General features: G+C 41.6%; 1 protein-coding gene across 3 annotated transcripts in view; it reads left to right on the top strand.

The window, feature by feature from the left end:
- The window catches only part of KIRREL3 (kirre like nephrin family adhesion molecule 3), a 1,312,393-nt gene that overhangs the window by 1,253,312 nt on the left and 33,944 nt on the right, over positions 1-25,137 (top strand). For all 3 annotated transcript variants that reach the window (XM_029572739.1, XM_029572737.1, XM_029572738.1), the window contains one exon: positions 17,596-17,705. In XM_029572739.1, coding sequence (XP_029428599.1) covers positions 17,596-17,705 — 110 coding nt within the window. The remainder of the gene's footprint in view (positions 1-17,595; positions 17,706-25,137) is intronic.

Consider the following 25,137-nt stretch of genomic DNA (forward strand, 5'->3'; position numbering starts at 1 on the left):
GCACACGTAAATCCGGCCGGATTTACACGCGCAGGGCATTTAAAATCCGGCCCGGGGTGTCTAATTTTTTTAGAGTCTTCTGTTGATCATATGTCAGCAAGAGCTAGCTTAATTGTGACCATTTGCTCTAAATGCGATAAAGACCTGATCTTTAAGAAATATTTTTCCTATGAAAATTTCCTTTTCTGGGGTAAAAAGATTAAAGTTTTTCCTGATGTTTCCTGGATAATGCAAGTCCGTAGGAAACAATTTCTTTCTTAATGGCAAAAAGTATTAGATATAGCTGCTACTTTTCTTTCTTAAATACCCTTGCAAGTATTTAGTTTCTTTTTAGAATAATCAATTTGTAATGTTTTATCCTCTCCATCTAGAGTGTTTTCTTTTTTATAAGACTGAAGGAAATAAGTAGGTGTTGTATCTGATTAATATGGAGATATAAGTGGGTTCAATATGTAAATGTAATTTTTCACCCAGCTTCTCTGCTAGGTATTCTCCCCCTTATGTGGGCTTGTTATGATTTACCATTCTATTTCCTTTTTATTACTTGTATTGATGTTGTAGTAATTTTCATATATCTTGAATTATTTCATTTGATGTTAATGATTTAATGAATAAACATTAAATTGTCTAATATTAGTATTGTGGTTTTTGTATTTTATGAATGTTGTGTTTTGTAACTCGTTTAGAATTTAAGATAGGGCAGGTTTATTCCCTAGATTTAAAATTCTCCTTCCCTGCATTTACTTCCCAGCTTCTAATGCCATGATCATACAACATACACATAACAAAGTTCTCCAGGTTTCACCTAGAGATTCTGGGAATTTGTTGCCAGGTCTCGGGGGAAACATTAGAAAGTTCTGAGCCTCTCTGTTTAATGATCCAGTTACTCCTCATCAGGCAGTCTGCAAAAAACAGGAAGGGAGGGGTGAACCTGAATAGATACTGCAGGCAACATGTGGGGAGAAACTGGAGAAAAGGGACTGCAAAAGACACAGCTCAGTTTCAAGCTGTGATTCCAGTACTTGGGACTCAGCTGAGAGTAAAGTGAGCAAGTCCAAGTCAAGGAGCTGTAACTTATTGGAGAGAGGTTGGAGGAAAGAGAATGCTGAGGTCAGGAAAGGAAGAATGCTAGGGTCATCCTTGAAGGGGAAAAGTGGTGGTGGAGAGAGAAAGAGTGTCGATTAGTGTATGCAAGGTGGGTGGTAGAAGAAAGAAAGCTGATATGTATTACTTCTCCTCTTGACCCCTCCATGCTAATCAACAGCAATCTCAGGGTGACTAGAATTTAAAAGTTCCCGGGTGTGGACACGTCTGTAAGATGCCTACATTGTGTTCTGATGATCAGCCCAGCAGCATCCCTGATTTACTTAAGTTCATGGTCACAGCCAAAAATAGGAATCATTTTTTAAATGAAAAGTATCTCCTAATATAGTAACATAGTAAATGACACAGAAAAAGGCCCAAGTTATCAATCCAGTCTGTCCAGCAAGCTTAATTTATTTTTTTAATTTATTTATTTTTATTCTGTTAACGGAGATAACTGCTGCTTCATGCCATCTGTTAAAGGTAGTAATTGCCACTCCGTGCAGCTTATCCCAATGCAGCTTATCACTTATTTTCAATTCCATAACTTTAGCCACTGGGATCCTCTGTGTTTATCGCAAGCTGTTTTGAATTCTTTCTTGTCAACTACTTCTTTCAGGAGGGTATTCCATGCATCCAGCATCCGTTCCATGAAGAAATATTCCTGACATTGTTCCTGAGTCTCACCCATTGGAGCTTCTAAGTTTTATTTCCATTGGAAAAGGCTTGATTCCCATGCATCATTAATACCCTTCAAGTATTTAAATGTATCTCCGCTGTCCTTTCTCTCCTCCAGAAGGATATATTTAGGTCCTTCAGTGTCATCTCATATGGTTTTTTGATGCAGACACCATTTTGGTTGTCATTCTTTGGACTGCTTCGATCTATCTCTATCCTTTTTAAGTTACAGTCTCCATAACTGAACACAGCACTCCAGATGAGGCCTCACCAATGACCGGTACAGGGGAAATATCACCTCCTTTTTCCTGGTGGTTATGCCTCTTTTGATGTAGCTCAGCATTCGTCTGGCCTTAGCCACCACCTTGTCACATCACTTTGCTGCTTTCAGATATTCTGTTACTATCACTCTGAGGTCTCTTTCCTGGCTGTGCACATCAATCTCTCACTTCGCATCATGTATAGCTCCTTTGGATTTCTGCACCCCAGATGCATAACTCTGCACTTCTTGGCATTGAATCTCAGTTGCCAAACCTGTGATCACTCCTTAAGCTTACTTAGATCATTTTTCATTCTCTCCTCTAGAATGAAATAAAACCAAAAAAAAAAAGGGGAAAATCAATTATATTGTTTAAAATGTCAAATAATTGTTCTAAAATAGGTTTTTGCTCCTTGATGCCTGTATACACTGTAGAATTATATAGGGCAGGGAGAAATTGACATCATCACACTAAATGGCAGCTTAATTCTTGAGCTCCCTGCTCCATCTATTTAAATTCTCAGCTTTAGCTTCTCTTCTGGCTTTTTCTGACACATCTGAGCGAGACTAATATTATACCCACCTCTTTGATGTCATATAGAAAGAAATCAGTAGACTCAAGTTTTCTTTTTCAGGGAATAGCACAGTGCCTGAAGGAATCCCGGAGGCCACTGAGGAGTTTGATTTTGGGCCTTCTGAAATAGATCAAGGAGTGGCTGGTAATGCATCGAAAATGCATACTAGTGATATCCTCACCTGTGTGGACTTCCAAGAATAGTTTTGCAGTCTTTAGTCAGACATAATAAATATACATATGGAAATCCTGGATAGAGTGTCTGAGCTGTGAGGTGATTTAATGGACATTGGAAGGAGAGTCAAAGAGGGCAAAACAAGACTGGATAAATAAGCTTTCACTCTTGCTCAATGCTAGAAATCGGTAGCGTAGTTCGAACAAGCCCAGTTGGAGATCAGTCAGAAAATGGAGGACCTCGAGAATAGATCCTACCGGTGTAATGTATTTATAAAATTTGTATTCCGCTGATCTACAAATCTCCACTTGAGAGGGATCCCTGAAGGCCCTGAATATACTAACTGCATGCTTTTGATAAACAGTATTTGTAATGCGGTTTTAGCGACCAATGAGGAGGTGTAGCAGGTTAGTGAGATTATTATAGACAGAGCACATAGTTCATTGGGCTCACCACGAAAGAATGTCCCGTGTGATATAGTTGCATGTTTCCACAACTTTCATATGACGTATTCAATCTTATCTCTATCTAGAAAGCTAGGATCCATACAGTAGCAAGGTTAGTCTTTGAAAATCTATAACAGTCTCTCCCCTATTACAATTCACAAGAGGAGAGAAAACATATTGTCCCTACGCTTAGGAAGGAAAGCATCAGATATAGATCTAGGGTGTCACGCAGACATAAGGGAAAAAGCACAGGATGGCTTCCACAGTTAAGTCCCAAAAAACAGCATTGTCTAAATTATCAAGAAGGCTCCTCACCCAGTAAAAATGTTGCTAGCAATAATATATGGGTTTGATAGTTGCTTGGTTTTGGTTGATAGTAAATATATACAAACTTTATGATAAGGCTTGGGGGTATCTGCACAGAGCGGCAGATACTACCATAAGAAGCTTGCTAGGCAAACTGGATGGGCCATCTGGTCCTTTTCTGCTGTCATTACTAGGGATGTGAATCGTGTCCTCGATCGTCTTAACGATCGATTTCGGCTGGGAGGGGGAGGGAATCGTATTGTTGCCGTTTGGGGGGGTAAAATATCGTGAAAAATCGTTAAAAATCGAAAAATCGAAAAATCGAAAAACTGGCACATTAAAACCCCCTAAAACCCACCCCCGACCCTTTAAATTAAATCCCCCACCCTCCCGAACCCCCCCCCAAATAACTTAAATAACCTGCGGGTCCAGCGGCGGTCCGGAACGGCAGCGGTCCGGAACGGGCTCCTGCTCCTGAATCTTGTCGTCTTCAGCCGGCGCCATTTTCCAAAATGGCGCCGAAAAATGGCGGCGGCCATAGACGAAAAAGATTGGACGGCAGGAGGTCCTTCCGGACCCCCGCTGGACTTTTGGCAAGTCTCGTGGGGGTCAGGAGGCCCCCCACAAGCTGGCCAAAAGTTCCTGGAGGTCCAGCGGGGGTCAGGGAGCGATTTCCCACCGCAAATCGTTTTCGTACGGAAAATGGCGCCGGCAGGAGATCGACTGCAGGAGGTCGTTCAGCGAGGCGCCGGAACCCTCGCTGAACGACCTCCTGCAGTCGATCTCCTGCCAGCGCCATTTTCCGTACGAAAACGATTCGCGGCGGGAAATCGCTCCCTGACCCCCGCTGGACCTCCAGGAACTTTTGGCCAGCTTGTGGGGGGCCTCCTGACCCCCACGAGACTTGCCAAAAGTCCAGCGGGGGTCCGGAAGGACCTCCTGCCGTCCAATCTTTTTCGTCTATGGCCGCCGCCATTTTTCGGCGCCATTTTGGAAAATGGCGCCGGCTGAAGACGACAAGATTCAGGAGCAGGAGCCCGTTCCGGACCGCTGCCATTCCGGACCGCCGCTGGACCCGCAGGTTATTTAAGTTATTGGGGGGGGGGGGTTCGGGAGGGTGGAGGATTTAATTTAAAGGGTCGGGGGTGGGTTTTAGGGGGTTTTAGTGTGCCGGCTCACGATTCTAACGATTTATAACGATAAATCGTTAGAATCTGTATTGTATTGTGTTCCATAACGGTTTAAGACGATATTAAAATTATCGGACGATAATTTTAATCGTCCTAAAACGATTCACATCCCTAGTCATTACTATGTTACTATGTACATGGTTGCTTCCATTTGGCCTGCTTTTTACCATCAGTGGTGTTTCCTTCTGAGTTAAGACGATCACTGAAGCTGCAAAAATACTACAGGCTGCTGTCATGATGGTTAAACATCCTTAGGCTCTTGTAACTGCAACTACTAATTCTTGTAGCAGAGAGGATCAACCCAAATGGCAGCAGGTTACTTACAGGTAGATTTTAAAAGGGCTGCGCACGCGTCTATAAACACTTATCTCACCGCGCAAAAAATACATGCTATTTTATAACCTATGCATGTAGGTTATAAAATATTCTTCACAAACGCCTGCAGCTATACGCACATATCTTATGTGCCACTTTGCTACAGCTCCTCGTTAGGTGCAGGAGTCCAGTGAACATCAAGAGAGAGAGAAATGAAAAGGAGTTGATTTTATAGCAGACACTGCAGTGTACAAATCAACTCGAATTGTTCGAATTTTCATCACTTATAAGGTAAAAAATTCTTCAATGATGTCAATTTTACAATGTATACCTCTGAATGTGTTTGTAACACCACCCCTCTCTAACCCCAACCCACTATCCAAAAACTCACCCCTGAATCAAAGTGCCCACTTACAATGGTCCATATATACAGTATCAAACTGAGCCTTATAAAGAGTCTCTCTCTCACTCACTCACAGCAAAGTGGTGCACATATGTTACACGCACCAGTTTACAGAAGCAGGGGCAATATGAAAATGGTTCAAATTAAAAAAAAAAAAATGAAGGACTATAAGGAATAGACTAAAAAGATACACAAAGAAAATCTGACTCAAATTATACACTTATGATCGCTCTACTGCAAACTTAATTAGGCTCTAGGGTGGAGGCAGGATTCAACACTGATCTGCTGTCTAATAATATCATGAACTGGCTTAATTAAAAAAAAACAAAAAAAACATTTTTGCTCCAATCTAATTCAATATGATATTTACCAGGATAATGAACACAAAACTCACCTCCTAAACTCAGAACAATGTTTTTTTAACTGAAAAAGATTTATGTGTCTGTCTCTAGAAACATCAGAAGAAAATCCAAATTTTATGCCCCATAAACAGAGCATCTTTATTACTAAAGAATAACCTAATAATTAAATTTTTATCAACTTCAGAAGAGCAAGAGACCAAAAGAGTAGTACAATCATTAATAACATCATTACATTGTTCAAGAAAATTAGTTAACTTGAAGGAATCAGACTGGAGAACAGAAGTACCAGGCTCATCCCTTGAAGAAACATTAGAAACATAACAAAGCTTAGAGATATGTGGTATATGCTCATCAGAAATACCCACAATTTCTTTCATGTATTGAATAATTAACTGTTTAGGGCTAATAACAGGAATAAGGAAAATTCATAAAACGTAAATTAAGAAATCTTGAGCTGTTCTCCATGAATTCTAAGTGTCTTTTCATATTTGTATAATCTGAAATACAAACAGATCTGAATTCCTGATTAGCCAAATCACCAAGATTTGAGCCTCTCTTCATGGCCTAACATCAAGGATTGTTCAGCAACCAATTTGCAGACAGGGAAAAATCATCTAGATTTTTACTGAGTTTTTTTTTACAAGAAAAAAGCCAAACAAACAATGGCCCACCAAACAAAATCTAATGAAGAAACTGTATCTTGTCCAACCAAATGTACCCCAGTACCTGGATTCATATCTTGAACCCAGATCCAGTTCCAAGGTGGACAATAGACATGGTCATCTGAGAACCCGGAGCTGGAGGAGGATTGTGATCTTTAGGGCTCAAAGTTATCTCCTCCTCTGAGAAAGGAAAGCCAAGCAGCCACAATTTTCCAGGAGGGAAGGAAGGCAACAGGGAGCCCAATGAGAGCCCTTCACAACCCCAGGGCATCTGGATTTAAAATGAATGAGGAAAAATTGGAAATACTGAATCTCACACTAGCGAATAAGCAAGTTGATCATTTAAGGGGACAGTTTCCATTTAGATGGGCTAAAGACCGGGTGAAGTATTTGGAGGTGAATATTGGCCCTTCTCATGATTGACTGTATCAGTTGAATTATGATAATCTATTGAGGAAGCTTTCTCAAGACTTAGCTAAGTAGGTTAGGTGCAGAATCGCCACTGTCAAGATGAATATACTACCTTGTTTATGCAATTTTTTCCAACCTCTACCAGTGTAAATTCCAGAAAAAGACTTAAAATTGTGGCAAAGGAGAATTTTTAGTTTTATTTGGCAGCATTGGCAAAATCTGGGGGTTACCAAGTGTGGGAGCTTTAGGAGGAAAGGGGTGTTGTTTCTTTCAATTTCATGAGAGGGAAGCACCCTTTGGGTATGAGGGATTGGTCCCCTTATCTCCAAGCGGTTCATTTTCTTCACCAGGAAGGGATCCAATCAAATTTCTCAATAGCTGATAAAGCTGGTAAAGCTGATAAAATGAGTGGGACCATTTAAAAAATATATGCTGTGTTACATGTGAAATTGAAGGTAAAACTTAGATGAATACTAGCATGGGAGAATGATTTGGGGGACATTATAGATGAGACATCTTGGGGCTATTACTTCTATATCACAATCAACTATTCTCCTCACCTTTGATAGAAAATGGATATAAACTGCTATTTAGAAGGTATCTCACTCCTGAACGATTGCACAGATTATATGCTGTTATTGATGATAAATGTTGGCGTGGATCTGGGGAAACAGGATCTCTTTTCCATATATGGTGGAGTTGCCCTAAGGTCTGTAAATATTGGGAGGAACTGATAGCTTGCACCTCTAGTATTCTCAGGGCTAAAATTCCAAAAACACCCTAAATTCTTTTGTTATGAGCTCTAGTTCCTAATATTGGCACACTTGAGCAAACCCCTATTTTTGCAAAATAGCCACCTGTTGTGATCTGGTTTATTGGTGGAAGACACCGTTTTTGCCTTCTTTACCTTTAGTGTGTTCTCAGTTGGGGAGAGTTTATTTTATGGGGAAATGTACTGCTTATAAGAAAGATTTGTTGCAGTGGTTCAACTAAATTTGGAATCCTTATGTACAAAGGCTGTCTGAAAAAGATTCATCAATGCCATAGGTGTGGTAGAATGGAGGCTTCTGTAATCTTTGGTTTTATTTTAAAGAATGTGGGGTGTGGGGGGTTGAGAGAGGGTTGGGGGGATTGGGACTTATTTCAGAACTGAGCTAATGTTCTAGTTTATGAGCGCTTACATGTTGTACTGCATTTCGTATATCGTTGTATGATTGCAATGCGGGATGACGCCTGTTGTTCCAAATACTTTTTTCAGTAGTATTTGAATTATAAAAAAAAAAAAAAAAAAAGAATAATACAGAGCATAAAGGTGGCAGTAACTTGGTGAGGAACAGGAAGTCACCAAGGATGGAGCTGTAATTACAGTTAAGGCTTCCAGTGACATCATAGACTCCAGAGTGAAGCTCAAACCCTTAACATGGGTTTACAATGCATTTGGCTAATGAGAAGTGGAGACAATGAGCGGTATACAGAAAAATGGTGACAACCACAATAATAGATAGTATAGCGCTGATTAAGTTCATGGAACTTTGTCGTAGCTGGCACAATAGATCTATACCATCTCATCTATTGAGCCAGCTAAGACAAGGTTCCATGAACTTAATCAGCACTATACTATCTACTATTGTGGTTTACAATGTATTTACCATCTTTAATTATCTGTTGTAGAGATGAAACACTATATAATCTGTACTAAAAATATAATGGACATTTGTCTTCTTTTCCCAGTTCCCCCCACCCATCACTTGCTCCCTGCAGTTTTGTTGGGTCACTTAACTTCCAACAGATTTCTTCCAACCTTAATCCCATTTCCAGTTTTTCCCACTTCAGTCCCTATCTTTCCCCCCATTCCTCCAGATATCATGGCTTTCTTCTATCCTAGTCATTGAGTCTATCTCCTGACTTTGTACACTCTCGGTCTTTTTTTATCCCATGTCTCCATCATAGTTTCTTTCTCTTTTGTCCTCATGTCTTTCTCTCTCTCTGTTCTCCAGCTCTGATATATATTGGATGGTGTTCAATTAAAGCAGAAATAATCATCCCATGCCAATGAAACGTTATTGTTAAATGATTTTTTTTTTAAGCTTCTGCCCTGTAGTTCCCCCCATGGCCCCTGCTTAGTAACCATGTTAGCAAGTGAGCCACAGATCATATCACACACTTGGCCAGCAGTCCAGTCTGATGAGACAAGGAATGAAATGGAGGAGGGAGGACAAGGAACCACAGGAGCAAGATGAGATGGAGATGAAGGGGAGACTGACCACAAAGACAAAAACTCAGAAGACAAACCAGACTACCCAAGAACCAGGAACAGGACACAGGAACTCAGGAGGAACACACAGCAGAATCAGAAACTAAGAAGCAAGCATCAGGCACTAGGACCAGGAACGCAGAGGCAAAGTACTACTCCAAAGGAGTCAACCTATTGCCGAGGCACTGGAGAGGTGTTCTAGCAGGCTTTAAATACTGGTGGTTCCATGATATCATGTGAGGGTGCCGCGGAGTGATTCCCACCATGGACCCTTTAAATATGCACAGGTCGGGTGCGTGTACGCCTAAGGGATTCCCTAGTGAGCGGTAATGGTGGTGTTGGCCTCTCTGCAGTGGCAACATCAACCTAGCAGCGCTGCAGCGGGCTGGTGTGCTTGAGCTGGGGAGGATAGCCATGTTGTTGGATGTCCTGGGAGGCCTGAGCTGGAAATAAGAGTAGTGGTCCGTGGGACAGACCCCACAGACTGCCAATTGCAGCAAGAAGGAGGTGAAGCACCTCTTCCTCACACAGATCTTGCATCCTCGGATTACACCTCAGCTGCTGCATCTAGGAGCAACTAACAGGCAAACAATCCAGCCCTGGAAGTGGAACCTACTACAGGAAACAAAGTTTGAAGGACTGAGTCAAATCCAGGTCCTGTGTGTTAAAAAAGCATTATCTGTATGCTGTATGCTGCTTACTATTTTCAAAAGCACACATGAAAAAGTTGCTTCCTATATAAATTAATTAAATATATCATTAAATGGGAGTGGATGGCTGGAGGGAATCCTCTGAAGGTTATACAGTCAATGACAGAGAGGAGCAGTCGGGAGGAAGTGTGGCGCTTTATGTCCGGGATGGCATAGAGTCCAACAGGATAAACATCCTGCATGAGACTAAATACAAAATTGAATCTTTATGGGTAGAAATCCCTTTTGTATCAGGGAAGACTACAGTGATAGGGGTATACTACCGTCCACCTGGTCAAGATGGTGAGATGGACAGTGAAATGCTAAGAGAAATTAGGGAAGCTAACCAAATTGGTAGTGCAGTAATAATGGGAGACTTCAATTACCCCAATATAGACTGGGTAAATGTATCATCGGGTCACGCTAGAGAGATAACGTTCCTGGATGGAATAAATGATAGCTTTATGGAGCAATTGGTTCAGGAACCGACGAGAGAGGGAGCAATTTTAGATCTAATTCTCAGTGGAGCACAGGACTTGGTGAGAGAGGTAACGGTGGTGGGGCCGCTTGGCAATAGTAATCATAATATGATCAAATTTGATTTAATGACTGGAAAAGGAACAGTGTGCAAATCCAAGGCTCTCGTGCTAAACTTTCAAAAGGGAAACTTTGATAAAATGAGAAAAATTGTTAGAAAAAAACTGAAAGGAGCAGCTACAAAAGTAAAAAATGTCCAAGAGGCGTGGTCATTGTTAAAAAATACCATTCTAGAAGCACAGTCCAGATGTATTCCACACATTAAGAAAGGTGGAAAGAAGGCAAAACGATTACCGGCATGGTTAAAAGGGGAGGTGAAAGAAGCTATTTTAGCCAAAAGATCTTCATTCAAAAATTGGAAGAAGGATCCAACAGAAGAAAATAGGATAAAGCATAACCATTGGCAAGTTAAATGTAAGACATTGATAAGACAGGCTAAGAGAGAATTTGAAAAGAAGTTGGCTGTAGAGGCAAAAACTCACAGTAAAAACTTTTTTAAATATATCCGAAGCAGAAAGCCTGTGAGGGAGTCAGTTGGACCGTTAGATGATCGAGGGGTTAAAGGGGCACTTAGAGAAGATAAGACCATCGCGGAAAGATTAAATGATTTCTTTGCTTCGGTGTTTACTGAAGAGGATGTTGGGGAGGTACCCGTAATGGAGAAGGTTTTCATGGGTAATGATTCAGATGGACTGAATCAAATCACGGTGAACCTAGAAGATGTGGTAGGCATGATTGACAAACTGAAGAGTAGTAAATCACCTGGACCGGATGGTATACACCCCAGAGTTCTGAAGGAACTAAAAAATGAAATTTCAGACCTATTAGTAAAAATTTGTAACTTATCATTAAAATCATCCATTGTACCTGAAGACTGGAGGATAGCAAATGTAACCCCAATATTTAAAAAGGGCTCCAGGGGCGATCTGGGAAACTACAGACCGGTTAGCCTGACTTCAGTGCCAGGAAAAATAGTGGAAAGTGTTCTAAACATCAAAATCACAGAACATATAGAAAGACATGGTTTAATGGAACAAAGTCAGCATGGCTTTACCCAGGGCAAGTCTTGCCTCACAAATCTGCTTCACTTTTTTTGAAGGAGTTAATAAACATGTGGATAAAGGTGAACCGGTAGATATAGTATACTTGGATTTTCAGAAGGCGTTTGACAAAGTTCCTCATGAGAGGCTTCTAGGAAAAGTAAAAAGTCATGGGATAGGTGGCGATGTCCTTTCGTGGATTGCAAACTGGCTAAAAGACAGGAAACAGAGAGTAGGATTGAATGGGCAATTTTCTCAGTGGAAGGGAGTGGACAGTGGAGTGCCTCAGGGATCTGTATTGGGACCCTTACTGTTCAATATATTTATAAATGATCTGGAAAGAAATACGACGAGTGAGATAATCAAATTTGCAGATGACACAAAATTGTTCAGAGTAGTTAAATCACAAGCAGATTGTGATAAATTGCAGGAAGACCTTGTGAGACTGGAAAATTGGGCATCCAAATGGCAGATGAAATTTAATGTGGATAAGTGCAAGGTGATGCATATAGGGAAAAATAACCCATGCTATAATTACACGATGTTGGGTTCCATATTAGGTGCTACAACCCAAGAAAGAGATCTAGGTGTCATAGTGGATAACACATTGAAATCGTCGGTTCAGTGTGCTGCGGCAGTCAAAAAAGCAAACAGAATGTTGGGAATTATTAGAAAAGGAATGATGAATAAAACGGAAAATGTCATAATGCCTCTGTATCGCTCCATGGTGAGACCGCACCTTGAATACTGTGTACAATTCTGGTCGCCGCATCTCAAAAAAGATATAATTGCGATGGAGAAGGTACAGAGAAGGGCTACCAAAATGATAAGGGGAATGGAACAACTCCCCTATGAGGAAAGACTAAAGAGGTTAGGACTTTTCAGCTTGGAGAAGAGACGACTGAGGGGGGATATGATAGAGGTGTTTAAAATCATGAGAGGTCTAGAACGGGTAGATGTGAATTGGTTATTTACTCTTTCGGATAGTAGAAAGACTAGGGGACACTCCATGAAGTTAGCATGGGGCACATTTAAAACTAATCGGAGAAAGTTCTTTTTTACTCAACGCACAATTAAACTCTGGAATTTGTTGCCAGAGAATGTGGTTCGTGCAGTTAGTATAGCTGTGTTTAAAAAAGGATTGGATAAGTTCTTGGAGGAGAAGTCCATTACCTGCTATTAAGTTCACTTAGAGAATAGCCACTGCCATTAGCAATGGTTACATGGAATAGACTTAGTTTTTGGGTACTTGCCAGGTTCTTATGGCCTGGATTGGTCACTGTTGGAAACAGGATGCTGGGCTTGATGGACCCTTGGTCTGACCCAGTATGGCATTTTCTTATGTTCTTATGTTCTTATTCTCCTTTAAGTTATGGGTTCAGATCTGACTCATGTTAGTAGTGATTGAATATCATTACTGTCTCTATGAGAAAAGGCTAAAGAAATTAGGGTTGTTCAGTTTGGAGAAGAGACGGCTGAGGGGGGATATGATAGAGGTCTATAAAATCATGAGAAGACTTTACTCTTTCAGATAATACAAGAACTGGGGGGCACTCCATGAAGTTAGCAAGTAGCACATTTTTTTATTTATAAAATTTATAACCTGCTATTCCAAACCTCTCAGCACAGAACAGAATAACATATTTAATTCCATAAACATAAAACAAAACTTACAGACAGTATGTACATAATCTTGTCAAAAGCTGAGTCTTCTCAAACAAAATAAAACAAAAAAAGCCATGGCCAACATTGATCATCTCAGCAATATCTTACTGGCCAAATCCAAAAGCCAGGATGAAAAGATGTGTCGAGTAGTTTCCTCAATCTCATAAGGTCAATTTAAAACAAACCGAAGAAAGTTCTTTTTCACTCAGTGCACAATTAAGTTCTGGAATTCATTTACAGAGGATGTAGTTAAAACAGTTAGCTTAAAGAAAGGTTTGGACAAGTTCCTGGAGAAGTCCATAAATTACTATTAATCAAGTTGATTTAGGGAATAGACAGTATTTATTCCACACACGTTCAGTGCAAATTCTAAAAGGAATGGGGCATCCATTTGGATTAATGGAATGGCATTTATTTAGTGTTTGGGTACTTGTGAGGTACTTGTAACCTGGATTGTCCACTATTGGAAACAGGATGATGGGCTTGATGGACTCTCAGTCTGACCCAATGTGGCAGTTTCTTATGTTCTTAAAAAGCCTGTTGATGGCATCCTTGAAACAAGCTAGTGGCTGCAGTCCAGTTCCCAGTATCTGTCCTCACAATTTGGTAGTAACTGTCAATCTCAATAGAGACATGAAGCCTGAATTACCCCCTCACCCATAGTAGTGGCCCCTCCAAAATATATGAGAGCTGTGTGTGTGTGTGAATGAAGCTTGCACTGCTGCTACCAGAGCTGTACCTGTATGTGGTGATGCAGTATGTGCATGCATGCATGTGTGTGTGTATCTGTTTATGAAACTTGTACTGCTGCGGTTACATGTGCTATACCTGTTCTATAGTGGGACAGTATATGTATATATGTATGTGTATCTGTGTTGGTTGGTGAAAAGCTGGCAATGATGGAGCTCCTGCTATAACTGTTCTGTAGTGGAGCAATGTTGTTGAGGGAGGCTTGTGTAATCTTATCTCACTTTTTAACATGAATTGGTTGCACGAGTTCTTGTCTGCTGAGGGGAGAGAGGCACAAGAGTAATCTGACTAATCTCCAAGTCCTACATATGGGAAAACAATATATTTCTTTATCTTGCCCCTGGACTTGAAATAGATTGAACTCCACATATGTGTTTGTTATTTCCAGAGAATATACTTTTACGTAGAGATAGATAAACAAGAAGTATTTATATCGGAATTAACAGTATGGGAGGGCAAGATGGCTTGTGAGTCCGGGAAAATGTGTTTTTCTTGTGGTTGTGCCATCTAAACGAAGGAAAAGTACAGGTTTTCCCTCCGGATATCCCTCTTTTACCTGGCCAGCAGTTTATTCCATTGTTTATGCCCGATTCAGCAGTGCACGTGGGGACTGCAGGCTCCATTGTGATTTTGGGTCAAGGAGTGCTTGAGTCATCAGAAGTCACTCTAAATCCTCTGTATCTTCGTCTCCCACCAGCTAAGAGATTCGCGGTCCCACAGTAATCCAGGGTACCACAAGATGACGTGCTGTCTGCCCCCGTGTTGGGGGGGAGCATGTGGAAGATCGGTATCTGAGCAGCCATGGCCATCCTCACTGCTTGAAGGCTTGGGGGAGACCTTCTCGCTGCCTGATTGGCTTCCTCTTCTCCTGTTGAGGACCGGGGAGAGTTGGCAGAGTCGTTGGAGCTGGCACCGGTTGGTGTTCCAGGACTTGTACATCGAGAGCCCCCTGATGAGTCCTTCTGTCTAGAAGTTAAGCCAGCGGTCGTTATGCTAGACGCCATATGGGACTTATTGGCAGGCTTTGTAGCTCTCTGAAGGCTTGAAATACAAAGATAGACGTTTTGTCTAATAAGGTGGATACTATGGGGATTAACTATGTCTCAGTTTGTTGAAACTAAATTCAAGGTGTTGTATACAGAGACTGCTATTAAAGATATACAGACCTTCAATTCCTCTGTGGTTAAAGATCAGAATAACCTTTCTCATAGAGTTGAATTTATTGAGAACCATATTAGGCATCTGAATCTTCAATTTTTGAACTTCCCCAAAGTGGTGGGGGAGATTCCCTATTTCTCCTTGAGAAAATATCTTCTTGAGACTCTTCATTTTGATCCTGAGAAGGTTCACTCCATAAAGTTTATTTTCTTTTATCTGTTAATAGAACGAGTACTCAGCAGTCTCAGTTTCCTCAATTACCTAATGTTGTTGACAACCTGACAGATTTTCTTGAAAATTCAGGCACTGAGATCATTGAGCGTGCTATATTGCTTGTTTCGTTTATTTCTGAGCAGGATATAAGTGAAGTGATGAAAAGATATTTCAGGAATATTTCCTCTTTATTTCATGGGCAGATGATTCGTATTTTTCCTGATTGTGCTCGATCTATGCAAGAGAGGAGGAAAGATTTTCTAGTTCTTAGAGCTGAAGGCATTTCTATAGGGTGTTCTTTTGTGCTTAGATATCCCTGCAAATGTGTAATCAGATATCTTAATGATTGCTTTGTCATTTTACTTCCAGAGCAACTTAAATCTTTCTTAAATTCCAGGAGTGTTTTGACCTTCTCTCCTGGAAACCAGTAGGCCTAGTTTATTGTTATCGATGTATCACTGAAGAATCTCATGTTAAGCGAGTTTCTTTGTTCTTTATTGCTTTCTGTCTCCCAGTTTTTTCTATCCTCCCTCAATTATTAATTTTTCTTTTTCCTTTTGTGTGATATTGTATAATCATTTATCTTTTTTTCTGTAAGCAAGGTTTATTGCTTTCTTTAATTTATAAATTTAATAAATATAAAGTAAAAAAAAAAAATGAATTAACAGTATGAGGTAGATATTAAGTGAACTAGTAAGCTGGAAAGTTGCCCTGTTAACTTTACTTGAATATTCACCAGCACTTAGCCAGATACGTGTGCTGCTGAATATATTTGGCTGAAGTTAGGACAGTGATTTTTCTGATCAGACTTACCCAGCTAAATTTATCCGGCTAGTGCTGAATATCGATGCTAGCAGGATAAATTTTAGTTATGCCCCACGCCCTGCCCAGGTAAAATTTTGACAATGAGAGGGTCGAGAAATTCAAATCTTAGATTTTGTCTGGCTAACTTAAATGTTGGTTAGATAAATCCTTTTGAATATTGACCTCTTTATTTATAGTCCAATCCAAGAGTTTAGTTGGCATTTCTTGATATAGTTCAGTCCTTTTGCCTTGCCCTTTTGTGATAACAAAAAAGTTACTGTTCACAATCATACTAATGCATTTTGATGAATCTAGGGGTAATGCATTGATAAGAAAAAGGGGTGTACCATGTGATAACATACTGCTTTGCAACAATAGTATCACATGGTGCAGTAAACTTATTGCACCCCACGATAACTCCTATTTTTACATGAGAGAGAGAGAGAGAGACTCTATAAGTCCCATCAAGCTAGGGCGAGATAACATAGTACACAATTTCATCTTTGTGAGACTTTCCTTACTCCAAATGATGTGAAATCTTCATCAAAGTATACTGTGCTGTTCATACATCTCACTCTACATGAGAAACTGGCTCCTAAACCACCACCAACATCTCACCTCGAGCTATTACATGGCCCTCCTATTGAGATATAAATACTTGACTAATATGAAGGCCTTGTAGATAGGTTCTCTCTCTCTAGACACAAGCAAAATGCAATTCACACAGCCTAAAGCCAGGAAAAAAGGTATAGTTATTTCCGGTGTTAAAACCATGCAATAGCATATGTTATGCTATTGCACAGTGCGATATTGCGCCTCATTTCCTAAATCCCACCCAAACTCCTCCCTGATCCCACCCCTTCCAAAAATTTGCGCCACGCGCTAGCATTATTAACACGTGTTATGCCGTTAATGCATGCATTAATGCCGTAACGCATTTTGATGAATAACCCAGATAGTTTCTTGTGACAACTCAAATTCAAGACAAGTAGGAAACAGTGACTCTTTATTACCTTCTTACCTGGACAAGATCAAATTCAAACTCTTGCTTCAGGAGGCTCTGCATGCCCTCTGCTGCCAGAAAACACCTACTGCACATCCACAGGGGTATACGAAATGTACCACGCCTGCTGTTAATGGATAAAGGGCTTTTGCTCTTCCATTGCAGCTAGCCATGAATCGAGTTTCCAGTGCTGTTAATCTGGCACCTTTCATCAATACTAAATACACTAAAAAATTGTGCAGATATATTTTTAAAAACTATTTATATGTTTGAGCCAAAAGACTGATCTATGACAACAGTTATTCCAGCACTAGAAGTCATGATATAAATGCTTTTACTTTAAGAAGAAACATCCACTGGAATCAGAGCTGAAATTTTCAAATTCATTTTACTTACGGTACCTTTGATCCTAGGCCTTAAGAAGTGAAAGGCATCAATTACTTCCAGTGCTACCCAAATCTGTAAGACTGCAGCAGGTATGTGCTGGATACAGGAATGTTTAGGGCAGTCCTCACCCAGCTGTGCATCTGTCAATAAATCCAGACTCCTTTCCTTTTAACTCCTGCACCTATCCCAGTCTCTGCAGTTAATACCCTGTCCTCCTTGTCCTTCCCTCAGATCTGAAAGGCGTGGTCTCCGCCAAGAATGACATCCGGGTAGAGATTGTGCACAAGGAGCCGGCTGCTGGGCGGGAGAGCGAGGAGCACCCAACCATCAAGCAGCTGATGGTAAGCATGGCACCTCATCAAACACGGTCTACCTACTACTGCTAGGAGTGGGGATTTCAATTCCCACTTCTCACTCTCTACACCCCCTTATAAATGTCATAAATATTGTGATATGTATTTTGATGTCATAAGCCACTCTTATTTGGAGAGTGACATATAAATTTGATATAATGCTGATGATATCACACACGTTCAGTGCACATTCTAAAAGGGACGGCGCATCCATCTGGGTGAAAAGCATGCTTTAATGCTGTTGGGTGTAGTATTTACCTTTAGTATCCGGGTGCTTACACTCATGCAGGGCCGGAGGCCAAGGTTTTTGGAGAGAGAGGGAGCTGTTCAGTTATTATGAAGGGATTATCCAGTTGTGGGAGCTTTCTCCTATGCCATCCTTTCCCTGTCCCTGCACCATCCTCTTCTTGCCCTGCTGCTATTACCTTTGCTATCTTGCCTCTCACTCCCCTCCTCCATCCCATCCTTTCACTTCTCTCCTTCTCCCCCCAGCCTGCAGGATCCTCTTGTTCACACTTGGTCTCACTCTTCCTCTTCTACCTCCCACCACCTGCACAATTCTTTCTCACTCCTGATTCTACTTTTACCCCAGTTCTCTCTCTCACCCCATTCATTACATTCAGACACTCATTACCATGACATGCAGATCTCCCTTATTCTTCTGTATGATCATTGGATGGCATAGAAAGCAGGTGTCTTTTATTCTCCCCCACTACCCCTCAGGGATCTGTACTTGGACCGGTGCTTTTCAATATATTTATAAATGATCTGGAAAGGAATACGACGAGTGAGGTTATCAAATTTGCAGATGATACAAAATTATTCAGAGTAGTTAAATCACAAGCAGATTGTGATAAATTGCAGGAGGACATTGTAAGACTGGAAGATTGGGCATCCAAATGGCAGGTGAAATTTAATGTGGATAAATGCAAGGTGATGCATATAGGGAAAAATAACCCATGCTATAGTTACACGATGTTGGGTTTCATGGGTTTCATTTTGGGAGCTACCACCCAGGAAAGAGTTTTAGGCGTCATAGTGGATAACACATTGAAATCGTCGGTTCACTGTGCTGCAGCAGTCAAAAATGCAAACAGAACGTTGGGAATTATTAGGAAGGGAATGGTTAATAAAACAGAAAATGTCATAATGCCTCTGTATCGCTCCATGGTGAGACCGCACCTTGAATACTGTGTACAATTCTGGTCACCGCATCTCAAAAAACATCTACTTGCAATGGAGAAGGTACAGAAAAGGGAGACCAAAATGATAAAGGGGATGGAACAGCTCCCCTATGAGGAAAGACTAAAGAGGTTAGGACTGTTCAGCTTGGAGAAGAGACGGCTGAGGGGGGGATATGATAGAGGTGTTTAAAATCATAAGGGGTCTAGAATGGGTAAATGTGAATCTGTTATTTACACTTTCAGATAATAAAAGGACTAGGGGGCACTCCATGAAGTTAGCATGTAGCACATTTAAAACTAATCGGAGAAAGTTCTTTTTCACTTAATGCACAATTAAACTCTGGAATTTGTTGCCAGGGGATGTGGTTAGTGCAGTTAGTGTAGCTGGATTTAAAAAAGGTTTGCATAAGATCTTGGAGGAAAAGTCCATTACCTGCTATTAATCAAGTTGACTTAGAAAATAGCCACTGCTATTACTTGCATCAGTAGCATGGGATATAATTTTTGGGTACTTGCCAGGTTCTTATGGCCTGAATTGGCCACTGTTGGAAACAGGATGCTGAGCTTGATCGACCCTTGGTCTGACCCAGTATGGCAATTTCTTATGTTCTTAAGCAGGGGTGGATTCTGGGTAAAGATCGGCCCGGGGATTTTCCCCAAGACCCCGGCCCAGGAGATACCCCATGGTCTGCCGAGCGCGGCTCTGTCACGGTTACGCTCTGCAGACCACGTGACCGGCCCACCGGGGGATGCCCAATCCCCTGATAGGCCTATCCGCCCCTGTTCTTAAGTAACTGTAACTCATTATGAGAGCCATTACCTACCAATACCCATTCTTTCTTCTAGATAGTTCTACCTAATGCCAGATCCTGGTGCTGTCGGTTAGCACACCTCAGAAATGAGGATCTTCTTTAATGACAAATTTATATAGACCCTAAGAGTAATGCATCTGCACCTCTAAGATCTCTTACCAACATAAGATCCCAACACAATGTGATTGAGCACTTCAGAAGCAGGGAGCTCCTCTCATACAACACGCCATAACTATTGCTCATCAAATAGATTCAATAAATATACTAATAAGTAACCATAACTGTTGGAACTTTAGGGGAACAGAGCAACTATCCCAACCTGTACCACCTTTTACTTTTACATTGATTGATCAAAATCCCAACTGGTCTTCCAGTAATAATGTCACTGGTAATCTTTGCCCTATGAACAAAGTTCACAAATCAGGGATCATCCCTAAAACTCATCCTCCCCCCTCACCTAAACTCTCTGAGATACATTCCCTCCATGAGGCACACAATCCTCCAGCACTACAGCCAGGCCCTAGGACACTGAAGGATGTTTCTGTAAATAGAAAAACTACCACAGAAGAAATCTCAGAAATTCACAATTCATATTTATTTATTTAAAGAATTTATATACCGGGGTTCCTGTATAGTATACATATCACCCCGGTTTACAAGGAACCAAAACTATCGCTAAGGAACTGTAACTATATATTAATATATATATTATATATATTAAGCACATTAAATCAAAAATAGAAAAATGCATAGGATATTCTCTTGCCTAATTATACTTTGAATGGCCTGTAAAGTCTAGACCCAAAGAGATGCATTGTGGCTGCCATCTGTCACCAGTGAGGCATAACACTGTTGGTGCCAGCATGTAGGGGGCAAAGGATGGCAGAATAGGGCAATGACCTTTGGCTCTTGAGTTCCCAGGGACCCACCCATTTGCCAATAAAAAGTTCCAAAGCATCCATGAAGCCTGGAGGATGAGGATCCCATACTTCTTCCTGTACTTTCACTCTGCTCTCTTGATCTCTTGCATTAGTTCAGCCTGTAGCTCAAAGGCAAGAGGTCGGGCATCGCAGTTCTTTAGTTTTGATTTGAAACTCCCAAATACCTACTAGATACAACCTATGACAATGAGGGAGCTTCATCAACCAGAAAATGTCTTACATATGTAAACCTTAATGGGGTGATTTAAGTGCCAAGGGTGCACAAACAAATTTCTCACTTTTGGGCTGCTCCCAGGTCTTGAGCTCTCTATCCCAGAGGGGGATTGTTTTTAATGGGAAAGACTCTCATTTATGGCCCAGACAGTGGTTTGATTTATCCCTTGTGTTTGTTGGTAGCTCTGGCAACTCCTGGAGGGAGTACCAGGCCCTGGTTGTTAAGTAATAAATTACTGATTAGTTAAAAGCAAATTAAAGGCCACTTTTAAATTAGTGTGCAGGTTACAGATGATTCTTTGTACAGTAGAGCGTTTCATTCTGAGTAGATGTCCTTTTCTTCAGCAAACTGGATGAGCTTCCCATGGTGATGTAATATAGGCACTAAAAGCTCTCCCAGCGGCTTACCCAGGATTTCTATGGCAGGGGTCCCCTTCTAGCATAGAAAAACCCAACCTACCTCAATCTCCAGATTCTCACCAATCACCCCGCCCTGTGCCTGGGTGGGGATCTCCATGATCTTACTTGATTCCTTTAGTTGTTTTGAAAAGGTGACTCCTCGGCTTGAAAAGTCCGGATGAGGAACCAGCTATTCCAGCCTGGCTCCCAGTGAGGAGGGGTGGCTCAAAACCTCCTCACAACAACAAAAAGAGAAAATACTTTCCTAATCAAAAGTCTTCCCAGGCTGGTGTTCTGCTGTCACCGGTGCGTGCCCCGTTCATGGAGTGAATGGGCCTCTCACTGGTCTTCAGCTCCTGACCTTTGAGTCCAGCCAGCGAGGATGACTTTCTTCAGAGAAGCAAAGATAAACGCAGTCCCTTCCAAAAACAGGATTCATCGGGCCTTCGAGCGTCTCACACAGCCAAGCCTGTCACAGGTGCTTGCCTCATTCAGGGAGTGAATGGGCTCTCACTGGTATTCAGGCCTGGAGTGGGAAGTCCTTCAGGGGTTCCAGCACAAAGAGGTCCATAGTGTAATTAAACATCTGGAGACCCTCTGGCAGGGGGGTGCAGAGAGGAGACTCCCCTCACAGAGCAAAAACCTGAGGAGGCAGGGAGGGGGAAAAGAGTCATCTTGATTGTTGAGGATCTGACCTAAACTGATCCTAGCCACACCTTAATCTGCAAAGTGACCGAGTGATAAAGCAAGGAGCAGCCAATCCCAGCTGGAAAGCTCAAGAGTGCTAACTAACTGGAATGGAACTGAGGGCGTTAAGTGGCGGGCTGGAGAGGGAGGCAGCAAAACGAGAGTTAGTTTCTTTCACCACAAAGAAGTTTCATGGCCAATATGAACAAATATTTCCACAGTGTCTGCAATCTTTGTGTCTCCATTATTAAATCTATAGAAATATTCTGGGTGCCTCCTCATCTTAAGTCAGGTTTATTCATTTTTAAGAAACGGCATCCTTTTTCTTTATGGGGTGGCCTGTGTGGCTCAGTATCAGAGGAACAGTGCTGAGGCACACAGGACAGGTCGGCTTGCCATTTCTCACTCTGTTCCTGCCATGCACTCTGTGTGCCCTTGGAGAAGTCGCTTTAGTTTTCTGTGCCCTGGTGTATCCAAATGAAATTAGATAAAAACATTGCTTTTCATCCCCTTTGGAAACTCTCCTGTTACTGGGAATGTGTTGTCAGGCTGCATTCCTGTAACTGTAAGGCAGGCTGGGGATCCTGTGTAGATGGAGAGTGTTACAGAAATCTATATCACAGTTCCTAAAATTCCTTTTTACAGAGGTTACTGAGTTTTACGCATTTGAACCCTAGCTTAGTTCAAAGGGAAGTAATTCTTCTGACCCCAGGCTTTTGCTGATGGACCCAGGGTCTGCAGCACTCAAGAGTTTTTGTTTCAAAGTCCAAATCAGCCTACTGCATAGCAATGATGCACATAAAGCAAGAAGACAAAACTCAGACCTTTTTTCTGGAAGCTGGAGAGTTTGCAATGCCTTTTGCTTCTATATTAAACCACCTTGCTCTTTCTCCTTGTCCTTGAGAGAAGTGCAAATTGCTTCAGGTTCCTGCTGAGGCTCTGAAGTGAAAGGAATTTTCACATCAGCCTGCCCCGACGCCTTCTAGGTGCCCCTGCTTTCAATGGTGTGGATCATGCATAGCACAATTTCTATTTTGCCTACTTTCAAAACAAAGAAAATGCATTTCAAGCTACAGAAGCCACACAAAATTTAAACAAAACTTTCAGAGCACAGATTTGCATGTCTCGCAAAGAGGGTTGTCAGCTGGCTTCATGTCATAAAGAACAAGCTAATCCAGTTCCTGGTTTTACCCCATTGCATGCATGAGTTTACAGTTCTGATTTTCCCATTGATTTCCCCTACAAATTAAAACTAGAAATCCTTGCATTACAAAGCCAGGAACACATTAGCCTATTCCATATAACAAGGAACCAATAGTTATCAGATGGCTCCAGGCCTATCTTTTCCTGAATCAGCCTGTTCTTGATGACCTGGAACCATCTGGTAACCCTGTGAGTTAATTAATAAAAAGTAGGAAATACAAGTTCTTGCATGTAATGAGTGGAAAACCAGAACAGAGTAAGACTCTTCCTGCAGAGGCAATAAGGGCTTGAAATGCTCAAGTAGAGACTACCAAGCTCCAGGTCTTCAGGGATGGGCTAAATCACCTTCGTTTTAACCCCATTGTGTCTATGATTTATAGTTTCAAAACTCTCTGCAACAGGTCTACAAATCCATAGATGCAATGGAGGGAAAACCAGGACTGGTGTAGCCTGTTTCTTATGATCTGGAGCTTGTTGTCGGGGTGGGGGGGAAAACAACACTTGCAAGCCCATGGGACAAGAGAGAAGAGTTCAACTTCAGAGGAAACCTTTCTTCTAACCCTCAGCTAACCCAGAGCCTAAATCACTAACTGCTAGAGACTAGAGAATGAGGGTGAGAAACACCACCACAGAATTGGAAAACTGATGTTATTAACTAAACAAGAGTTAGTTCCCAATTGATACTTAATAGAGGTCACCTCAAAAGATCAAAAACCCACCTTTTACATTCCTCATGGTCCCAAAGACTCTACCCTCTATAATCTCCATACTTATACATGTTGCATTAGAACCCTTTCCTGATTTTCTGATTGTTGGAGAAAGGGTTGGATGCTTTTACCTCTTTGTTGAATTTATGCCAACAATTTAAAGACAGTGATCAAGTGGAGCTTTCAAATTTATGCTATTATAGTGACACTGCTGCTATAGTGATGCAGTCTGTTGGTTGTGGAAATTTGAGGTTTATCTATGTGGGATGGGTAGATTTGGAAATGGGTGGTTTGTATCGGAATAGGGAGTACATCTGGGAAAGCAACCAAAGGGATACTGAGAGACTGTGAGTTTATCCTCCTCCCTGCTGGAACAAACCCCGGCACCCCAGGGCAAGTAGACTTTGTGTGAGGAGGAGGTGGGAGAAAAATGGCCCTGGGGGCAACAGTATTCCCCTACATTCCAGAAAGTCCCCAAACAGGGGGTTACACTTCTATTACTAATATAAAATCTTGTTCCCCCATGTTGCCATATTTGCTATTTTTACCTCCTTTTGAATTTTTTAATTCCTGACCTCTTAGCTTTTCTGGATTTTGTCGCCCTTTAGAATTTTAAAAGCCCTACGCGCAGCCAATCTGGGAGATATGTGCATGACTGGGGCATGCACAGGCCACGTGGATTTTAAGACGCCTGCAGCCACGTGTGTATCTCCCGTACACAAATACTGAAGGTTTCACGAAAAAGGGGCAGGGTCTGGGTGGGACACGTGCAGGGCATGGGCGGGCCAGGACAGCATCAGCAAGTCAGTGTCGCGCAGAAGTGCGCACCGGGATTGGACACTAATGTAACCTGCTGCTGCTATGGACTGCGGGTAAATATTAAAACAAAAAAGATCTAGGGTAGTCAGTGGGGTTTTAGGGATCGGAGCTGGTAGGGTAAAAGGGAGGCAGGTTAGGTAGAAGGTTTAGAAAGTTCACTCCTTTACAGGGCGAACTGGGAGGGAACTGGAAAATGGGCCTATCGCGTTGCCACGTGTACCTACTAAAATTCCCCTCCCTTGCGAGATCGAGACAGGATTCACGCACACATTCATGTGCCTATGTAAAATCGTGTGCACATGTGTGCGTGAGTAGCCAATTTTATAACATGCGTGCATAAACATGTGCATCATATAAAATCGACTCTTCAATGTGCGTGCGCTGGCAAACGTGCCTGCGTGCGCCTCTAAAAATCTACCTTTAACCTTTGCTTCCTAACCTTTACAGTTACTTCT

The sequence above is a fragment of the Rhinatrema bivittatum genome, chromosome 12 (genome assembly GCF_901001135.1).
Source record: "Rhinatrema bivittatum chromosome 12, aRhiBiv1.1, whole genome shotgun sequence".
In the NCBI taxonomy this organism is placed as follows: Eukaryota; Metazoa; Chordata; class Amphibia; order Gymnophiona; family Rhinatrematidae; genus Rhinatrema; species Rhinatrema bivittatum.